Source organism: Cyprinus carpio, chromosome B7, assembly GCF_018340385.1.
Source record: "Cyprinus carpio isolate SPL01 chromosome B7, ASM1834038v1, whole genome shotgun sequence".
Classification (NCBI taxonomy): Eukaryota; Metazoa; Chordata; class Actinopteri; order Cypriniformes; family Cyprinidae; genus Cyprinus; species Cyprinus carpio.
Window position 1 is genome coordinate 18,747,898 of NC_056603.1, and position 16,278 is coordinate 18,764,175.

A 16,278-nucleotide genomic window follows, 5' to 3' on the forward strand; every position below is an offset into this window, starting at 1 on the left:
TATGATGACAACATGATTGCTGTGTGACTGAGCAAATTCTTAACGCAGAAATCACTTACCTGGGTTCCGCAAAGCACTGCGCATGCTCAGTGGTCACCGTGCACTCCAAAAGGATGAGAATTCGCTGTGCATGAAGTCCACCAAGTTCATGTTCCCTTCCGTGCTGTACATTTCCGCCAGCATTTTTATAAAGGGATGCATTGTCATTTGGTAAAGGGATGAAGACGAATAGTTGCATGAAGCATTCCCTTGAAATATACTCCCATGACAGGAACTTGAAAACTGTGGCCAAACTGATCCTTCAAGCCATGGTGTTTACTTTTTGTGAGACAATGCGAACCGGTTATTTTGGCCTCTGTATGCCATAATGTGACTGTGATGCTTAGAAAGAATGAATCCTCACATCACGTTGATGGATGAATTATGGTGTTTGTTTCAAATATTGTGCTAATAAACAAAACCTAACATGACTGATTTGTTTTCCAATACTCACAAAAAGGACTGACAATAAATGACTCTTCAGTCACTTTGGACAATGCACAAATAACTACACAGGGTGTGTGCTAAAAGGAGTTTTACCAGAGTGTAGAACATACTGAATACTGCCATACGGACACGTTTGCCATAATGGGATTTAAGATAACATTGCCTTAAGTTACGCAGTATGCTTCTTTTTTAATTAATCATAATTCAAATACGTTAAAATAATTCATTACTATTAGCTGAATTGGTTTTCATCAGAGAAGACTGCAGCGTATGTTTGCTAGTATTTCGAATTAATTAAAAATGCAAGTCATAGTAAGATTACTAAGTCTTTTTTCAATGTCCTCCCTCTCTACCTCAATGTTACCTGTGTCTTTCCTCTGCATTAAACTGGGAGACTATATAACATAACTGATGATAGTGCAAACGATTTGATGATAGTGCAAACGATTTAAACGTTATTGCATAATAGCATTAGATAAGAAGAACTCGCCTCTTTTCCCTACAATTACTGACAAATATAACTCATAAAGTGCCTATGCAAGTTCTTTTTGTTGCCTTCATTAATGAACTGGGAGTCGTGGGCGGATAGAGACACCTCCACGTCACGTAAAGCTGGTGGTTTTTGCGTTGCCTGTCACGTGATTACAGGGTACGTTTCACTACAAAAGTAGCCACATTGCAAAAATGTTTCAGCTCAGGTCCAGAACTCGATGAGTGCGTGTATGCATGTGTGTGTGTGTGTGTGTGTGTGTGTGTGTGTGTGTGTGTGTGTGTGTGTGTGTGTGTGTGTGTGTGTGTGTGAGGGTCTCGTTGTGTTTGCGCACGTGCGTACTGTATAGCCTATATGTCTTCAAGTTGTGCATGTGTGCTGTTAACTGGTTCATTTGTGCAGTCATCTTTATGAAAACCTCCCGAGGAGGTTATCGTTCGTCCATAATCATACATCTGTCTGTAGGGTTCGTGAATGTGAACTGTTTTTTCCGCCAAAGTCAGTACCGTTCCCTCTGCTCGGGCTTTGCGTGTCAGCCCCGCACTGAGACTGTGTTTAGTGTTCGTGAATGTGCATGTACTCTGCCGCCTTGTCACCCAAAGACGACCCCGATGGGGACCCTTTGAATTTTTTCAGGAAATCCGGAAAGTACGGGCAGGCCGGCGGGGGCTGTTCCACAACGGGCGCCTGGTCCTCGTTATCAGTCTCCCGGTGGTAGAAGTAGTTGAAGTTGGACACGATGACAGGGACTGGAAGCGCAATGGTCAGGACACCAGCGATGGCGCACAACGAGCCCACGATTTTGCCCCCGACCGTGATGGGCTTCATGTCCCCGTAGCCCACCGTGGTCATGGTCACTACAGCCCACCAGAACGCGTCTGGGATGCTGGTGAACTGAGACGATGGCTCGTCTGCCTCCGCGAAGTACACCGCGCTGGAGAACAGGATGACACCGATGACGAGGAAGAAGATGAGCAGCGCCAGCTCTCGCATGCTCGCGCGCAAAGTGTGCCCCAGGATCTGGAGACCTTTCGAGTGCCGAGACAGTTTGAAGATCCTGAACACGCGGACAAGTCGTATTATCCTCAGGATCGCGAAACTCATCGCCTGTTGCCCGTTGCCTTGCTGCTGGGCAAGGTCTGTGCCGAGAGTTATGAAGTAAGGCAAAATAGAGACGATGTCTATGGAGTTCATCGCGTTTTTAAAGAAAGCAGTTTTACTGGGGCTCGCGAAGAAGCGCACAATGATCTCAAACGAGAACCAAATGATGCACACCGTCTCAACGATGAAAAATGGGTCGTTGAACGGCGTAAATCCATTGTCCGCCTGCGTGGAGTTTTTACCTGGGCTGAGGAATTCTTTGTCGTCCCTGAATTCTGGCAATGTCTCCAAACAAAAGATGACGATGGATATGACGATGACCAGCACTGACACGACCGCGATCCCTCTGGCTGGACTTGAACTCTCCGGGTACTCGAAGAGCAGCCAGATCTGGCGTTTGAACTCGTCCTCGGGCAGCGGCTTCTCCTCCTCCTTCACGAAGCCCTCATCCTCGCGAAACTTGAGCATCGCCTCTTCCCCGAGTTCATAGAACTTGACCTCCTCGGAAAAGATGTCAAATGGCACGTTGGCGGGTCTCTTCAAGCGCCCCCCGGACTGATAGAAGTACAGAATGGCGTCGAAGCTCGGTCGATTCCTGTCAAAGAAGTATTCGTTACGCAGAGGATCGAAGTACCTGATTCGCTTCTCAGGGTCCCCCAGGAGAGTGTCTGGGAACTGCGCGAGAGTCTTCAGCTGGGTCTCAAACTTCAAGCCCGACACGTTGATGACAACTCTCTCGCAGCAGCCGTATTCGTTGTAAACATTTTCGTAGCCTGACTGAGGACGCCTGTCCGTTAACGAAACCGTCTCCTCTTCATAATCCATGTTATAGACAAAAGTCGATCTCTTGCTTCCCCTGTCCTCCTCTTCCTCCTCGCCCTCCGCCTCGTCTTCCTCGATCATGATGTCCTCCTCGGATCCTAGGAGCGCCAACTCTGAGTGGCGTAGATCCCCGCCGAGTGCCGCGCGGTTCCGTCTCCAGCGCGCGACGCCTCGTTGCTTTTTTCGCTCTCGGAGAAGTTGCTGTAGCGGCTCGTGGTGTTGCTGCTGCTGCTGCTGTTGCTGTTGCTGTTGCGGCTGTTGGGAGGAGGAGAAGGAGGAGGGGCGCGAGGCGGTCCCGGCGCTACTGTTGTTGGCATTCGTTGAAGAGGCGGTGCGATTCTGATGCGGATGGTTGTGGGGATGGCTGCTGGACCCACCTCCCTCTCCGACCGTTCCGGCTTCGGCTGCCGCCGCCGCTGCGCGAGACTGCCGCTCTCGCTCGCGCTCTTTCTCCCTGACGCGAGCCTGGGCATATCCATAGGGCAGGTGGGTGTTGCAGCCCCCGCTGTCCGCGCCCACCATAGCAAACTCCATCTTCTCAAACTACGAAGCTTTCAGAATGATGGAAAACGGGCTGAAGAAGGAGGCTGAGCCAGAGACGGCCTCAGCAAGTTCATAAATGCACTTGACTGGCACTGCAGGTCCGCTGCCTTCGGAAGTGCTTTAAGATCTTTCGGTGCACTTTTACTTATTGTAATTGGACTTTACAACTGTGGCGAAGCGACGCGCTTCTGGTGACATCACCATCATCATAATCATCATCATTATGAGAAAAAGGTGTCCAATAGTTCTAGAATCCATGTGCGCGGCGCCCGCCTGCATTATCCAAAAGGAAACTGAATGCACGAGGAGAGCTCCGTTATCTGATAGACTTTATTCGCCTATGAAATCACTGGTTCCCATCTTCGCTGCGAGGGAGGGGTGGGGTGTAGGTTTGTTCCGTCCTCTGCCCCTTCGGTGGCTATGAATGAATCACTGAATCCGCTTGACACCAGCAACAGCTGCAAAGAAAAGAAAAACGTGTTGTAGAATGCAAACTGCTCATCGTTATGTAGCCCAAGCAGACCGTGATGGATAGCCTATGTACACCAACATAAGCAGAACATTTGGAAAAAGTAAGCAGTAACAAAGGCATAAGTCACTGTTCCTGCGCTACATATTGATAATAATATTAATAACAATACTACTGTGGCACATCCTTATTGTAACAGGCCAGACAAGCAAGGAAACAGGAAACTGTGCGTGATATTACTGATCCAAAATCCCTTGACAATTAATTATAAACAGTCGTCGCACGCAATTTATCAGCCCTCTCATGCACTCCACGTTCCATTATTCGAGCTACTTACGTAGGAAATGATATGAGGATGTCTTCTCAGCTTCCACCCTCAATATAACAAGGTAGAGATGGCTGAGGATGTAAATCCCAGGTTTGTCCAAATTCCCCTCTCGCTCATATATTCCTCGAATTAGCCAAACGGAGAACATGACATCTCAACAGTCAGGTGTGATCGCATTCGAGGGATGACAGTTTTGGCCACGGCTCGCCGTCGGGTCTTTATTCAACAGGATCTCTCATCACCTGCCCATCTCCCCCTCCCCAAAAAAACATGCACCGCTGCATTAAGCCTGGACTCGCACTCACCAAAAAGCAGGTGCTGCTACCGAGAGCATGCTGCGTGGCTCCATAAATCTCACAAGCGGCGTCAGAATCAAGATGTATCAAAGTTTTAGGATGCCATGTGAAATAGCCTTAGGTAAGTATGTCTGCCGCTCAGTCGCGCATCTGTCTGCCGCTCAGTCTCGCCCGTTGACTATTGTGCTCGTGTTATTGGGGAGCTGCGCTCCGCCGCGAGAGGCACGTTTGCGCAGCGCGGAAAGACCTCGATCGCCCCCCTGTGGTTGTGGCAGGCGCGCACCGGTGTGCTGCAGTTCTCAAACTTCGACAGCCTTTTATGCATCTGTTGACATCCAGTTCATCGCAACTGCCTACCCGAGGGACTGCTGTGCAGAGCACGAGCTGCACACGCTAAGCAGCCTGTGTGTGGCTCTGCCAAAAAGCCACATACACTTTCTGTCACGGCCTGTTTGTGTATAGCAGTCGTTTGGAAAAAGTTAAGAATGTAAACACAACATAAAAAAAAGATGAATGTGATTGTGTTGTGAGAGCTCTGCACGTCATTCTTCCACGCTCCATTAAACAAGCAAGCATTTATACAAAAAGCATAAATAAAAGATTCATCTCCTTTAGCTTAGCATAGAGGGGTCGAAACTGGTGCCTGGGGACCTCAAAGAGAAGAAAGGTGTACGCTACAGTAGGATCCGCTGAAAAACAAAGATTTAAAACATTTATCTTTAAGATGTCAAAGTTAAAATGTTGATGTAACTACTGTAAATTACTGTAAACACTGTGAATTTGCAATAATTATGTTCTTTCTGAACACAAGGAAGCACAAGATTCAGTTTAGTTTGGCTTAAGAACAATGTAATATGGGGCAAATTATTTAATTTGATCTAAAATATGATCATATGTGAGTTTCTTGTCATTAGCACTAAGTCATACAGACTACACTTGCACTGTAGAAAAAATTTCAAATTGGCTTTCTGAGGTTTTTAATGCTTTAAACTCATATGATGTTAGTATGAAAGCAAAATGCAAATGATAACTCCCACTACGCCACCTGCCTGTTTCTCATGGCACTCTATTTTACAACAGAGAGCTTTAGAAAAGCAGTTTCTTCAGCAGCATTCTGTTTAAGCCACGAATGCTTTATATTTATCACCTGGAAATCAAATATTGTATTTCGCAAGACAGAGAAACGCTCAACAAAACTCATGTCTGACGTACTCTGTTGTAGAGGGGGAAATGTGTGTGTGCTATCAGAATGATTGTGCCATTTGATCCAGCTCATTAGTTATGCAGCAGACATTGTGTTTGCTCTTGTTAAAACAGTTTGCATCGACCAACCTTTACTATCTTGACAAACTGACTTCTTGCTTGTTGTTTTATTAAACACTCCACCTTAGTAGCTTGTTTTGGACTTGCCTTATGTTTTTTCTACACTTGTCTATTCTGTATAGAGTCTGCAGCTGGCACTATACAAAATAAAAGGGGGCAGTATTTCACAAAACAACATTTAGTCGTTGTGGGCAAGCACACAGGATGGCTGCTTTATATGTGTAGGGAGTAAAGATTCTGAGAGTAGTGTGAAGGTTGTGGGTGTGCGACTGGATAATGGCTTATAGTTATTAGAATAATGGTGCTGACAGCATTGTAGGCCAGGAATGGGGTCCTGAATATGACTGTGCACAGTGAGGAGTACATTGAGACCTGAGTAAATGAGAGAATTACTGGATATATAGAGTCAGACAGAAGCATTTTGGATGCACTGATGGGAGTGAAAAGGCAGATTTTCTCTACATTAAAAAGCCTTATTCGGATAGGGCACTTGTCGCAGCATGATTAATGAAGGTCAGTGGGTCATCTTGGACAATTTCCAAGATGTGTACACATCAGGAGTCAATGACTAAACAACCTTCAAAAGCAATGGAAAGAGACTGGGGGCGGCTGAACGAAAAAAGAGCTTTGTTTTGTCAAGGTTGAGCTGGAGATGAAAAGCCGTAGACCCAGACTGTGATCTGTTAAAGAAAATGAACAGAATCAAAATGAAAATCTAGGGCACTGTATAACTTTAAACCAGAGAATGGGCAAGGCAATAATGGCTAGGCCTGCTGCTAAATGGAATGAATGCTAGAATAGTTCCTTGACAGAGGACAGTTTCAAAGACTAAATACTGTATATAAAATGTTCAGAAGTGTGGGGTGAGTAAGATTTTATGTTTGAAAAAAGTATTCATGCAAACTACTAGATATATCTTCTGACCTTTGTATTTGAAAATTAAATGGAGATTGAAATGTTCACAAGCTTTGAAAAGAGTAATGGGTGATTTCATGCATTAAACTGGTGAAGGATGCATTAAACAGATCAAAAGCGACAGTAAACATTTCGAATTTTAGGGGTTTTTATATTTTTACATTTAGTCATTTAGCAAATGCTTTTATCCAAAGCGACTGACAAATGGGGACAATGGAAGCAATCAACAAAAGAGCAATGATATCATTTTTAATTTATGAGATTTCAGTTTCAAGCAAATGCTGCTGTTGATGGCAAATTAGCAGCCATCACTCCAGTCTTCAGTGTCACACGATTCTTCAGAAATTATTTTAATATGCTGATTTGGTGCTCAGTTGCTAATAATGTTTCTTATTATTTTCAAAGCCCATGAGCATCGCAATCCCAATATATTTTCAAATATCAATAGATAGATCTAGTGGTTACCAAAAAAAAACAAAAAAAAAAAACAAACCCTCCATCTGTTATGAGAGACTGTTTCAGAAGTTAGCCAGGTAAAAACTGAACAGATGCTGTGGAGATTAAAAATTGATTGATTTTTGTGAAATATATTTTAAAAAATATCCTTTAGAAATAAATAGTTGAAGCAACCATGTGTGGATCTCTTAGAGACGACAAGCTGTTGTTCCAGTGATTTTCAATCCAGGAATTGTGCTGCAGAACACTGACCTTGAAAAGCAGAACATCAGTGGTGGCCTTTACATGGATCTTGTTCTTTCTAAGCCTCTTCCAGACTGAATGCCATGGCCACAGGGCTTTTGGGGATTTGTGCCACCTCCACAAAAGCAAATGCAGTAGTATGATAAGACATGGCTGCTCTCAACTCAATGTGGGCGTCACGTCTGACAGGAGGATATAAGTGTCCACGTGAACTGAGGTGAAAAGATTTTGTCTCAGCGAAACTCCAGCAGGTAGGACTGACATGAACTATATATCGGTATTTTAGCAATCATATTTATATTAGCATCAACTGTATATTAGTCATTTGACTTCAGTTTCAATGTGTTTGATAGTTGCTTTTCCCAAACCAAATTTAAATTGATTCATCTTAGTTGCTCAACTAATAATAATACCTGTATTTGATTAGCTGCACACTTTCGCATTGATTCCCAGATGAGGATGCACTTCGTTGTTATGGTGATGCTGTTGGTGGCAATAATTATTGATGGATCAGAATGCAGGTCCAGCTGTCGGCTCACCAATATCTCCATTACCGTGGAAAGTGAGGAATGTGGCAGCTGCATCACAATTGACACCACGGCCTGTGCCGGGCTTTGCAAAACACAGGTAGGATTAAGTAATATTCTTAAAATTTCTTTTACAAGGATTTGTGCACATATGACATATATGTGAATTTATATATATATATATATATATATATATATATATATGAATTTTCAGCTGCTATTACTCCAGTCTTCGGTGTCACATGATCCTTCAAAAATCATTCTAATATGCTAATTTGTTATTATAAATGCTAAAAACCCTTTTTTATTTTTGTTGTTGCGTAATATTTTTGTGGATTCAGGATTCTTTGATGAATGGAAAAATTCAAAACAACAGTATTTATTTAAAATAGACATGTATTTGTAACATAAATGTATTTTGTGTCACTGATCAACTGAATGCACCCTTGCTGGATAAAAGTAGGCTATTCTTTTTAAAAAAAAATTCTTAAATTAATTCTTACCCCAAACTTTTGAATAGTATATAGTGTCACGCTTTCCACAAAAACATTAAATGGCACAAATGTTTTCAACATTGAAATGTTTCTTGTGCATCAAATCAGCAATTTAGAATGATTTCTGAAGGATCATGTGACACTTAAAATTCAGCTCTGTCATCACAGGAATAAATGACACTTTAAAATATAGTAAAATAGCAAACAGTTCTTTTAAATTGTTTTTCCCATGTTTTCAATTAAATAAATGTAGACTTAGTAAGCATAAGAGACTTTTTAACAACATTAAATGATCTAATACCGTATGTCTGTGTAATATATGTCTCTATCGCTCTCTCTCTCTATAGTATAGATGCAAAGCTTTTTTATTCATTTATACAACATTCATTCTTCCTCTTGCACCAGATAAAAGGGAACTAAAATATTTTTTTTTTTTTTGGCAGGAAAGTGTTTACCGTAGCCCACTGATGCTGTCTTACCAGAACACCTGTAACTTCAGAGAATGGACCTACGAGACCTATGAGTTTAAAGGCTGCCCTGCCAGGGCAGACTCCGTTTTCACTTACCCAGTGGCCCTCAGCTGTGAATGTAGCAAGTGTAACTCTGACATCACAGATTGTGGAGCTCTTAGCCAGCAGACACTCAGCTGCAATGCACATTAGACAAGGAAACCAAACACTGCTTTGCAACCTTTTGAAAGCCTTTTGTACAGTTCTGAATATTTCATAATGTAAATTGCATAATGGAATGAAACAAATATAAAACATTTGCATATTATTTGCAAGCATCAATAAATATAACATGCTGCAAGAACCCATTAAAGGCTAAATCTAATTAATTTTTAAATCAGTATAGCTCGAAGTTTCAGACAGGTCATCTGTGAGGTGCTGTTTCATCCTGTTGTGCTTCTGGAATCTTCTGTGGGCTCTAGTGTCAATAATCTCAGTCAGGCACAAACTGCACCATTAAAACAGCTCTCACATAGCGTAAACAGAACTAATTTCCTGTGATAAACCATCTGTTCCCAAGCGCTTACACACACAGACACGTTAATTTTGCTTATGAAATTGGTTCGTTTTTACCAGAGCTTATAATTGTCCTTCTGAGACCAACTGTAAAAAATTTCTCTTTGTGAGGATGCTCTCTCTGATATGCTGAGCAAACTCACTGAAACCATACTACATTTACATAATCAAATTAGTAATGAATCAGCATGAATATCAAAGAGTTTTTGGGAAAAGGGGTAATGTCTTACATATAAATAGAGAAATGGGTTAGGGCACATCATGTGTATGGTAATAAAAGGAGCAGATGATAAAAACAAAAGACGACATCATAACAGAGGCTCTTTAAGGTGTCATCTAAACGAGAACATGCATGACTTACAGTTGCTTAGCAGTTAAAACTTTACAAGGTTAATGAAAAACAAATCATCTGTGTACACATATGTGTGTGTGATTTTCTAATGTTGGCACACTGCAAGCACTTTTCAATATTTTAAGGATTACGCCAAATTTCATTTGACTAATTGATTTTAAACTGGTAGAAATTCCCTACTATATCTCAAGGCCTCAAGTTATGGCGATAAAAGGTTTACTCTCACCTTGCATTGCAAGTATTGTAATACTTAAAGAACTGTATCAATGCTTCATCTTTAAAATTGCACCGCCAGTTATTTGCACAGCAATAAGCTTCACCCAGGCAGTTTTCCCTAGATAAACTGCCTGTCTAGATGGGAATGTTTTGAAAATCATCAAAATCTGCCTCATTTGAGCACTTTTGCAATACATTATCCCTGCTTCAAGTCAACTTTCTTGCTGTTTGTACATTCTTATTGTTGTGCAGCTACAAGGCAAACTGGGCCTATGACAGATTGTTCTTCATCTTGACGTTCCTGGCTCCTAGCACTGCAACACGAGGTGGAGCCCTGAATGTGCAGGCTAAGAAAAATGGGCCAATTAGAAAAACATCTTAGACAATATCTAATAGATGATGTCACCAACAAATACTAAAGTGCCCTGCAGGAAACCAACAGGTTTCTGGATATCATCATAGTCTGTTTACAAAGTAAATCAAAGAGCTAAAAATGTGTATTTTTTTTTCTTCAAAACAACTTAAATAATAAAATAAAACAAGTGGCTACATATTTTGCTTGGTATTTTAAATAAGATAGTGTAGACGGAGTGATTCAGAACAGAGATACATTTTCCCAAATATTCACCGCATTTTTAAATTAGATTAAAAGATCATATTTGTAAAACCTTTGAATCAGCACTGTGCACTCTGCTTATAGTTATATTTTATTTCTGTAAGTGTGAAAACAAATTTCAAGGGGGAGAAACAGCTACAGCATTGCAACATAACTAAAGAAGTGGAAATCCTGGAAAGATTACAAAAATGAACACAGCTGTGATAGCAGCAAAAACACAAGACAACATTATTAAACTTTTACATTTAAAAAATAAACAAAGCAAGTACTTCTACAATGTCCATCTACCAAGCCTGTGACAGTCTTTTTAGCTCAGAAGCAGAAGTAGTGGTGTCTTCTCGGTCTTCCAACGCGTTAGCTAATTTGCAAACTTGTTGCGAATGATCTCTCCTCCCTCTACCTCCACCTGCTCATACAACCATTTCCGGTCACATCGGCACTCCACACCGCACTTCCGCGATCCGCACTCGGGACATGGGTAAAAGCAACCCATGCAGTCTACATCCAGACAGTCGCACAGATCCCTTCCACAGGAGATCAACAGACCTTTGCTGTCATACACTTTACTCTTGAGAGACATGGTCTGTCTGCAGGGACAAGAAAGACGGCAAAAAATGGGATAAGTTAATCCAAACATTTTTTTCTCCAATGTTTTAGAAACCATATAAAACACTTTGAATACAACTGGAATTCAATTAACTGAAACAGTGATTTATATGCTGATCTTAATTATGGCTGAGGTGATGTGTTCATGAGTTTGAGAATCTAGAAAAAGACATGTACCTGTCACCTAACGAGACCTTCCCTGCACGTCTCCGGTCATTCACACCTCTGCTCTGCAACGAAGAATAAAAAATGTCTGATTGACAAAAGAAAAAGTAGTCAGTTGAACCATAGCTGATCCTTTTTAAATGGCACCAATTATTTCAGGAAGCAATGCTTTGAAACCTTGTGGCCAACCACATTTCAGATTTGCTCAAAAAAAAAATACAGTTTTTAATTTTTGGCTCTTTACAGACACTTTCTGTGGAAGAAAGGTTTCTGATACACGATAAAAAACAAACAAGGTAATTGTGCCTTTCCCCTCTTGCAATTCTGAGTTTATATATATATATATATGGGGGAGTCGTGGCTAATGGTTAGAGAGTCGGACTCCCAATCGAAGGGTTGTGAGTTCGAGTCCCGGGCCGGCAGGAATTGTGGGTGGGGGGAGTGCATGTACAGTTCCTCTCCTCCACCTTCAATACCACGACTTAGGTGCCCTTGAGCAAGGCATCGAACCCCCAACTGCTCCCCGGGCGCCGCAGCATAAATGGCTGCCCACTGCTCCGGGTGTGTGTCACAGTGTGTGTGTGTGATCACTGCTCTGTGTGTGTGCACTTCCGGATGGGTTAAATGCCAGAGCACTAATTCTGAGTATGGGTCACCATACTTGGCTGAATGTCCCGTCACTTTCACTTTCACTCACTTTATATATATATATATAATATATATATATATATATATATATATATATATATATATATATATTAGAGCCCGACCCGATATATCGGCCGGACGATATTATCGGCCGATTTGAGCTAATTGCATTTAAATCGGCATCGGCGGTTTATAACGGCCGATGAAACATAGAAACAGAGTCTCCATGCTTCACTCATGTTATGAGTGTTGCATAGTTTGCCCACCAGAGGGAGCTCTGCAACTCCCCAGTTGACAACAGCGCCAGAAATCCACTACAGAAGAAAGCTATCAGCCGAGCCACGGAGATGTACTCTTTTGACTGTGAGTCTATCGTTCGTCATGTGAAATGATTGTAGATTTAGTTCATACACTGTATATAAAAACAGTGTGGTAGTTCTAGCTAACGGTCCTATCATTATCACTACTAAATATTCTGTAACATAACTTACAGCCGCTAAATGCATTGCTATATTAGATTAGCCACAAAGCTAATACCATGTTTATCAGTGGAAGAGCGCGAACGTTAATAAGAGGTCAAACTATAACGTTAGCGTTTAACTTATTCTAAATATATCTGCAGTGTTTCCCACATAATGACCGCGTAACTGTGGCAGGGGGGCGCGTGCGTACGTGAGTCCATGACTAGAAGTTATGTACAGCGTGCCTCGAAAAAACAACTGTTACGTTATTCTAACGCTAACATAGCTTCCTGTTTAGCAGGCCCCTTAAATGCTTGCTATTAACTTGTTTTGAAGGTGGTTCTTCTAAAAATTGACAGCGGTTGTGTTCAGGACACTAACGTTAACCATTCAACTTCGAATTGATTCTGTAATCTTCCGGTAACAGTAGGCTAACTTTACGTTCGCCATCGCATGACGATGGTTTGATTCAGATGCACAAAGAGAAGAGGAGAAAATACGGGTCCGTTGTGAATGTGTCTGTGAGAGCAAATATTGGTAGTTACAGTAACTACAGTAGGTGCGTCAGAAATGATTAAACCAGAGGGGACATGTAAATAAATGTGAGCTGAAACAGCGCTTTTTTTTTCTTCTTTTTTTTACAGATTGTTTCAAAGCCAGCTTTACAGACATACCAGGAAAATGTTGTAATAATATAGTTAAATATAAGTAGGTAATAGGTAATACCTATTGCTTGAACAAAAAAAAAAAAAAAAATATATATATATATATATTATATATATACTATATATATATATATATATATATATATATAATTGTTCAAGCGATTACACTGTACACCGTCTAACTGTATTTTTTAATATAAATATATATATATTTCTCTATATTTCTAATTTTTGCCTATGTAGGAGATCCCTGTTTATTATTATTATAATTCTAATGATGACATGAGTAATGATACATGGTATATTATTAATACACATGCTTATTCTTTCTCTGTCTCTCTTTCTGCCCTACAGAATGGCTGAAAAAAGGTGAAACGCAAGTAGCAGCAAAGTGTGGGACTACTTCTGCAAGATTCCTCTAATGCAGTGTTCTTTTGATCATTAAAAAATATATACTTTTGATGTGCAATTGTTTAGTCATTGAGACTGTAATCTAAGGCTTTTTTAATATAATCCCTTCTGGAAAATGGTTTAATACAGCCCACATTACATAGAAAAGGCAGATATTTTGCTATTGAATGTTGTGTAAGTGTAGGTTTATAGGAAATGGGTTCAAATATCCAGTTTATTTTCAAAATCAAAATATCGCTTATAAATCGGGCTAATTTTCGAGTTAATATCGGCATCGGCCCCCAAAAATCCATATCGGTCGGGCTCTAGATATATATATATATATATCTTATATATATATATATATATATATATATATATATATATATAGTATATACTATATACTACACATATATATATATATATATATACACACACACTCTTTTTTTTTGAGGACTTTTTTCCTCAAATGCAAGAATTACAACAAACTTTTGACAAGAAAAGTCTGAATTGTGAGATAAGTCAAATTACCTTTATTATATATTTTATGGCAAAAAAAAAAAAAGTAATTGCGAGAAGTAAACAGAAATTACCAAAAAAAAAAAAAAAGTCAGAAGAGCGAGATGTAAATTCAGAATTGTTAAAAAAAGAAAACTGAATTGTGAGATAAGTCAGCATTTCCCTTTTTATTTATTTTATTCTGTGGCAGAAACTGACTTCTGTACTTTTCAATAATTAATTATTATTCAGAATTCCATTTTATTAATCATTTTAAAAATGCCAGAAAAAACTCATATAACTTGAGGCCTTATGTAATGACAAGAAAGGTTTAGTCTAGTCTTACATTGCAATTGTAATAATAAAAAAAAAACAAAAAAAAACAAACGGTATGCAGCTTCATCTATACAACTGCTTTGCCAGTTATTTCCACTGAAAAAAAAAAGAGAGAGATTCATGCAGGCTTAGTTTTCCTTATACAAACTGCCTGTCAAGAATGTTTTGAAAATCATCAAATCTGCCTCTTGTTTTTTTTTTTTTTTTTTTTTGCTATACATTACCCAGGCTTCAATTTTCATGCTGTTGTACATGCTATTGCTGTGCAATCAACATATCTACACAGACTTATATATTTGACACACCTTTTTGCCAAACACCTTTAAGATTTGCTCAATTCACATACAGCAAATCTGAAAATTAGGTTTTTTTCCCTCCATGGGATAAAACACCAAAAAAAGTGTGAGATGTGTTAATGACTTTCAGAGAAGCTAAAAACAGACTAAAGAAAGTGTTAGTAATTGCATATTCAGCAGTGCATGTGTTACCTTCAGGCTAGAGTCTCTTACAGGCTGTCTTCTGTCTTTTGTGAATAGTTTGGCTCTGTCTTTATCAGAAAGTGAACCAAACCGACTGGAATCATTTGCATCCTTTGCCACTAAACCTCCTCTGTTTTTCCGTAACTCAATCTGTAAGCAATACATAAACACCATGAATGAAACAATGAGCGGGATTGCATCGCTGAAGTGGTTACATTGATGTTTTAGAACGGGATAACAAGACTAACTCTACTAAGTGCAAAGACACACACCTTTGTGCCATCTCCTCCAGAGTTTGTGAAAATAGTTGGCACGGCATCCTCTCTAAGAAACAGTTTTCCATTATAGTCACGGAAGCAGTCAGGCTGGAAATGCTCCGAGCACAAACAGGAGTTCTGAGTGGGAACAAAGTTCTTTCTCCCAAGGTTTCGTACCCACTGCTCGGCTAGCTGAGGCTTGCTGATTGGAAACCTGAACAGAGAGAAAGAAAAGGGGGCTGCATCTCCATTGATTACGGTTACCTCCAATACAGCTTACCTAGGCATGCATATTGTGTTCTGAAATCGGCAACCTGTGCAAATCACCTTCATTTAAAAAGCGGACCTATCATAATAAGCTGGCACAAGTCCTTTTTTTCTCTTTTAGTGGCAACATAACACAAGCAAGTTTATTATTTTATGATATTAAATATAATATCCATATCTGCTGCCATCTCTTATAGACTATACATATTAAAAGTGAAAAAGGGGCACAGACAAACACGACGCGCCACAATAAGCAAGAAGGGTAAAGATTGTGTCGCTTCGAGATAGAAAGTAGTATTTTAGGTAGTTTACATTTAGGCCAAGTTATATGTTAACTATGAAATCTGTTTGTGGATGTACAGCATCTTACAACAACTCGTGCACAGGTAAGTTAACGTTAAACGGTGAAGCTTAACACAAAGCGCGTCAAAAAAATCATGTTACGCTCGTTACCTGTAGAATCTGATCTCTGAACCTTTGGCAAACCGGTTTGAGCAATCAATAGCTGAACAGGAGATCGGCATGGTGATGTATTCGTGTTAAAACTTTAAAAAAAATAATAATCTGTTATTGTTCCACGCGAACTACAGTCATTTTCAGAAGCAGCACCGCGGGAGTATCAAAACGCGGACCTTGTTAACTGCGCATGCGCTGTTATTTCTTCTCCTTCTTCTTCCTTGGCGTTTATCGGAAGTTGTCATCCATAGTATTCCATTACTGCCATCTGCTGTTTCACTTTAACTTACTATATCTTAATTCGTACTTCCAGTCCAGTCCTCCTTAGAAAATTAAACAAATATCTCC

General features: G+C 40.3%; 3 protein-coding genes across 4 annotated transcripts; 1 reads left to right on the forward strand and 2 right to left on the reverse strand.

Annotated features, from left to right (window-relative positions):
• Window positions 1–916: 916 nt before the first annotated feature.
• LOC122137966 (potassium voltage-gated channel subfamily A member 1-like) lies at window positions 917–6,720 on the reverse strand. Its single transcript, XM_042727688.1, has 2 exons — window positions 4,249–6,720; window positions 917–3,900 (listed from the first exon to the last, which is right to left on the reverse strand). Exon 2 carries the CDS (start codon window positions 3,431–3,433, stop codon window positions 1,532–1,534), a length of 1,902 nt encoding a protein of 633 aa, XP_042583622.1. The 5' UTR covers window positions 3,434–3,900; window positions 4,249–6,720; the 3' UTR covers window positions 917–1,531.
• A 915-nt stretch (window positions 6,721–7,635) lies between these two features.
• LOC122137967 (gonadotropin subunit beta-1) lies at window positions 7,636–9,310 on the forward strand. 2 transcript variants are annotated; one of them, XM_042727697.1, is made up of 3 exons: window positions 7,636–7,723; window positions 7,926–8,099; window positions 8,937–9,310. In XM_042727697.1, the coding sequence occupies exons 2-3, from the start codon at window positions 7,926–7,928 to the stop codon at window positions 9,153–9,155; spliced, it is 393 nt and encodes a 130-aa protein (XP_042583631.1). In that variant the 5' UTR covers window positions 7,636–7,723; the 3' UTR covers window positions 9,156–9,310. The 2 variants fall into 2 exon arrangements, with proteins under 2 accessions (XP_042583631.1, XP_042583630.1); XM_042727696.1 differs by having other exon boundaries at window positions 7,711–7,749.
• Window positions 9,311–10,780: 1,470 nt separating this feature from the next.
• On the reverse strand, window positions 10,781–16,143 carry LOC109094208 (ARL14 effector protein-like). Its single transcript, XM_019107895.2, has 5 exons — window positions 15,928–16,143; window positions 15,223–15,421; window positions 14,960–15,100; window positions 11,486–11,538; window positions 10,781–11,289 (listed from the first exon to the last, which is right to left on the reverse strand). The coding sequence occupies exons 1-5, from the start codon at window positions 15,996–15,998 to the stop codon at window positions 11,061–11,063; spliced, it is 693 nt and encodes a 230-aa protein (XP_018963440.1). The 5' UTR covers window positions 15,999–16,143; the 3' UTR covers window positions 10,781–11,060.
• Window positions 16,144–16,278: the final 135 nt, after the last annotated feature.

What these genes read in the sequence shown, in the direction of transcription:
- LOC122137966 (XM_042727688.1), bottom strand. Translation starts at nt 3,433, where the DNA reads ATGGAGTTTGCTATGGTGGGCGCGGACAGCGGGGGCTGCAACACCCAC.
- LOC122137967 (XM_042727696.1), top strand. An exon ending in CCGGGCTTTGCAAAACACAG is followed by an intron (nt 8,100 to 8,936) that starts GTAGGATTAAGT and finishes TTTTTTTGGCAG; the next exon opens with GAAAGTGTTTACCGTAGCCC.
- LOC109094208 (XM_019107895.2), bottom strand. Translation starts at nt 15,998, where the DNA reads ATGCCGATCTCCTGTTCAGCTATTGATTGCTCAAACCGGTTTGCCAAA. An exon ending in CTGGAGGAGATGGCACAAAG is followed by an intron (nt 15,101 to 15,222) that starts GTGTGTGTCTTT and finishes TATTGCTTACAG; the next exon opens with ATTGAGTTACGGAAAAACAG. An exon ending in AAGGTCTCGTTAGGTGACAG is followed by an intron (nt 11,290 to 11,485) that starts GTACATGTCTTT and finishes TTGTCCCTGCAG; the next exon opens with ACAGACCATGTCTCTCAAGA.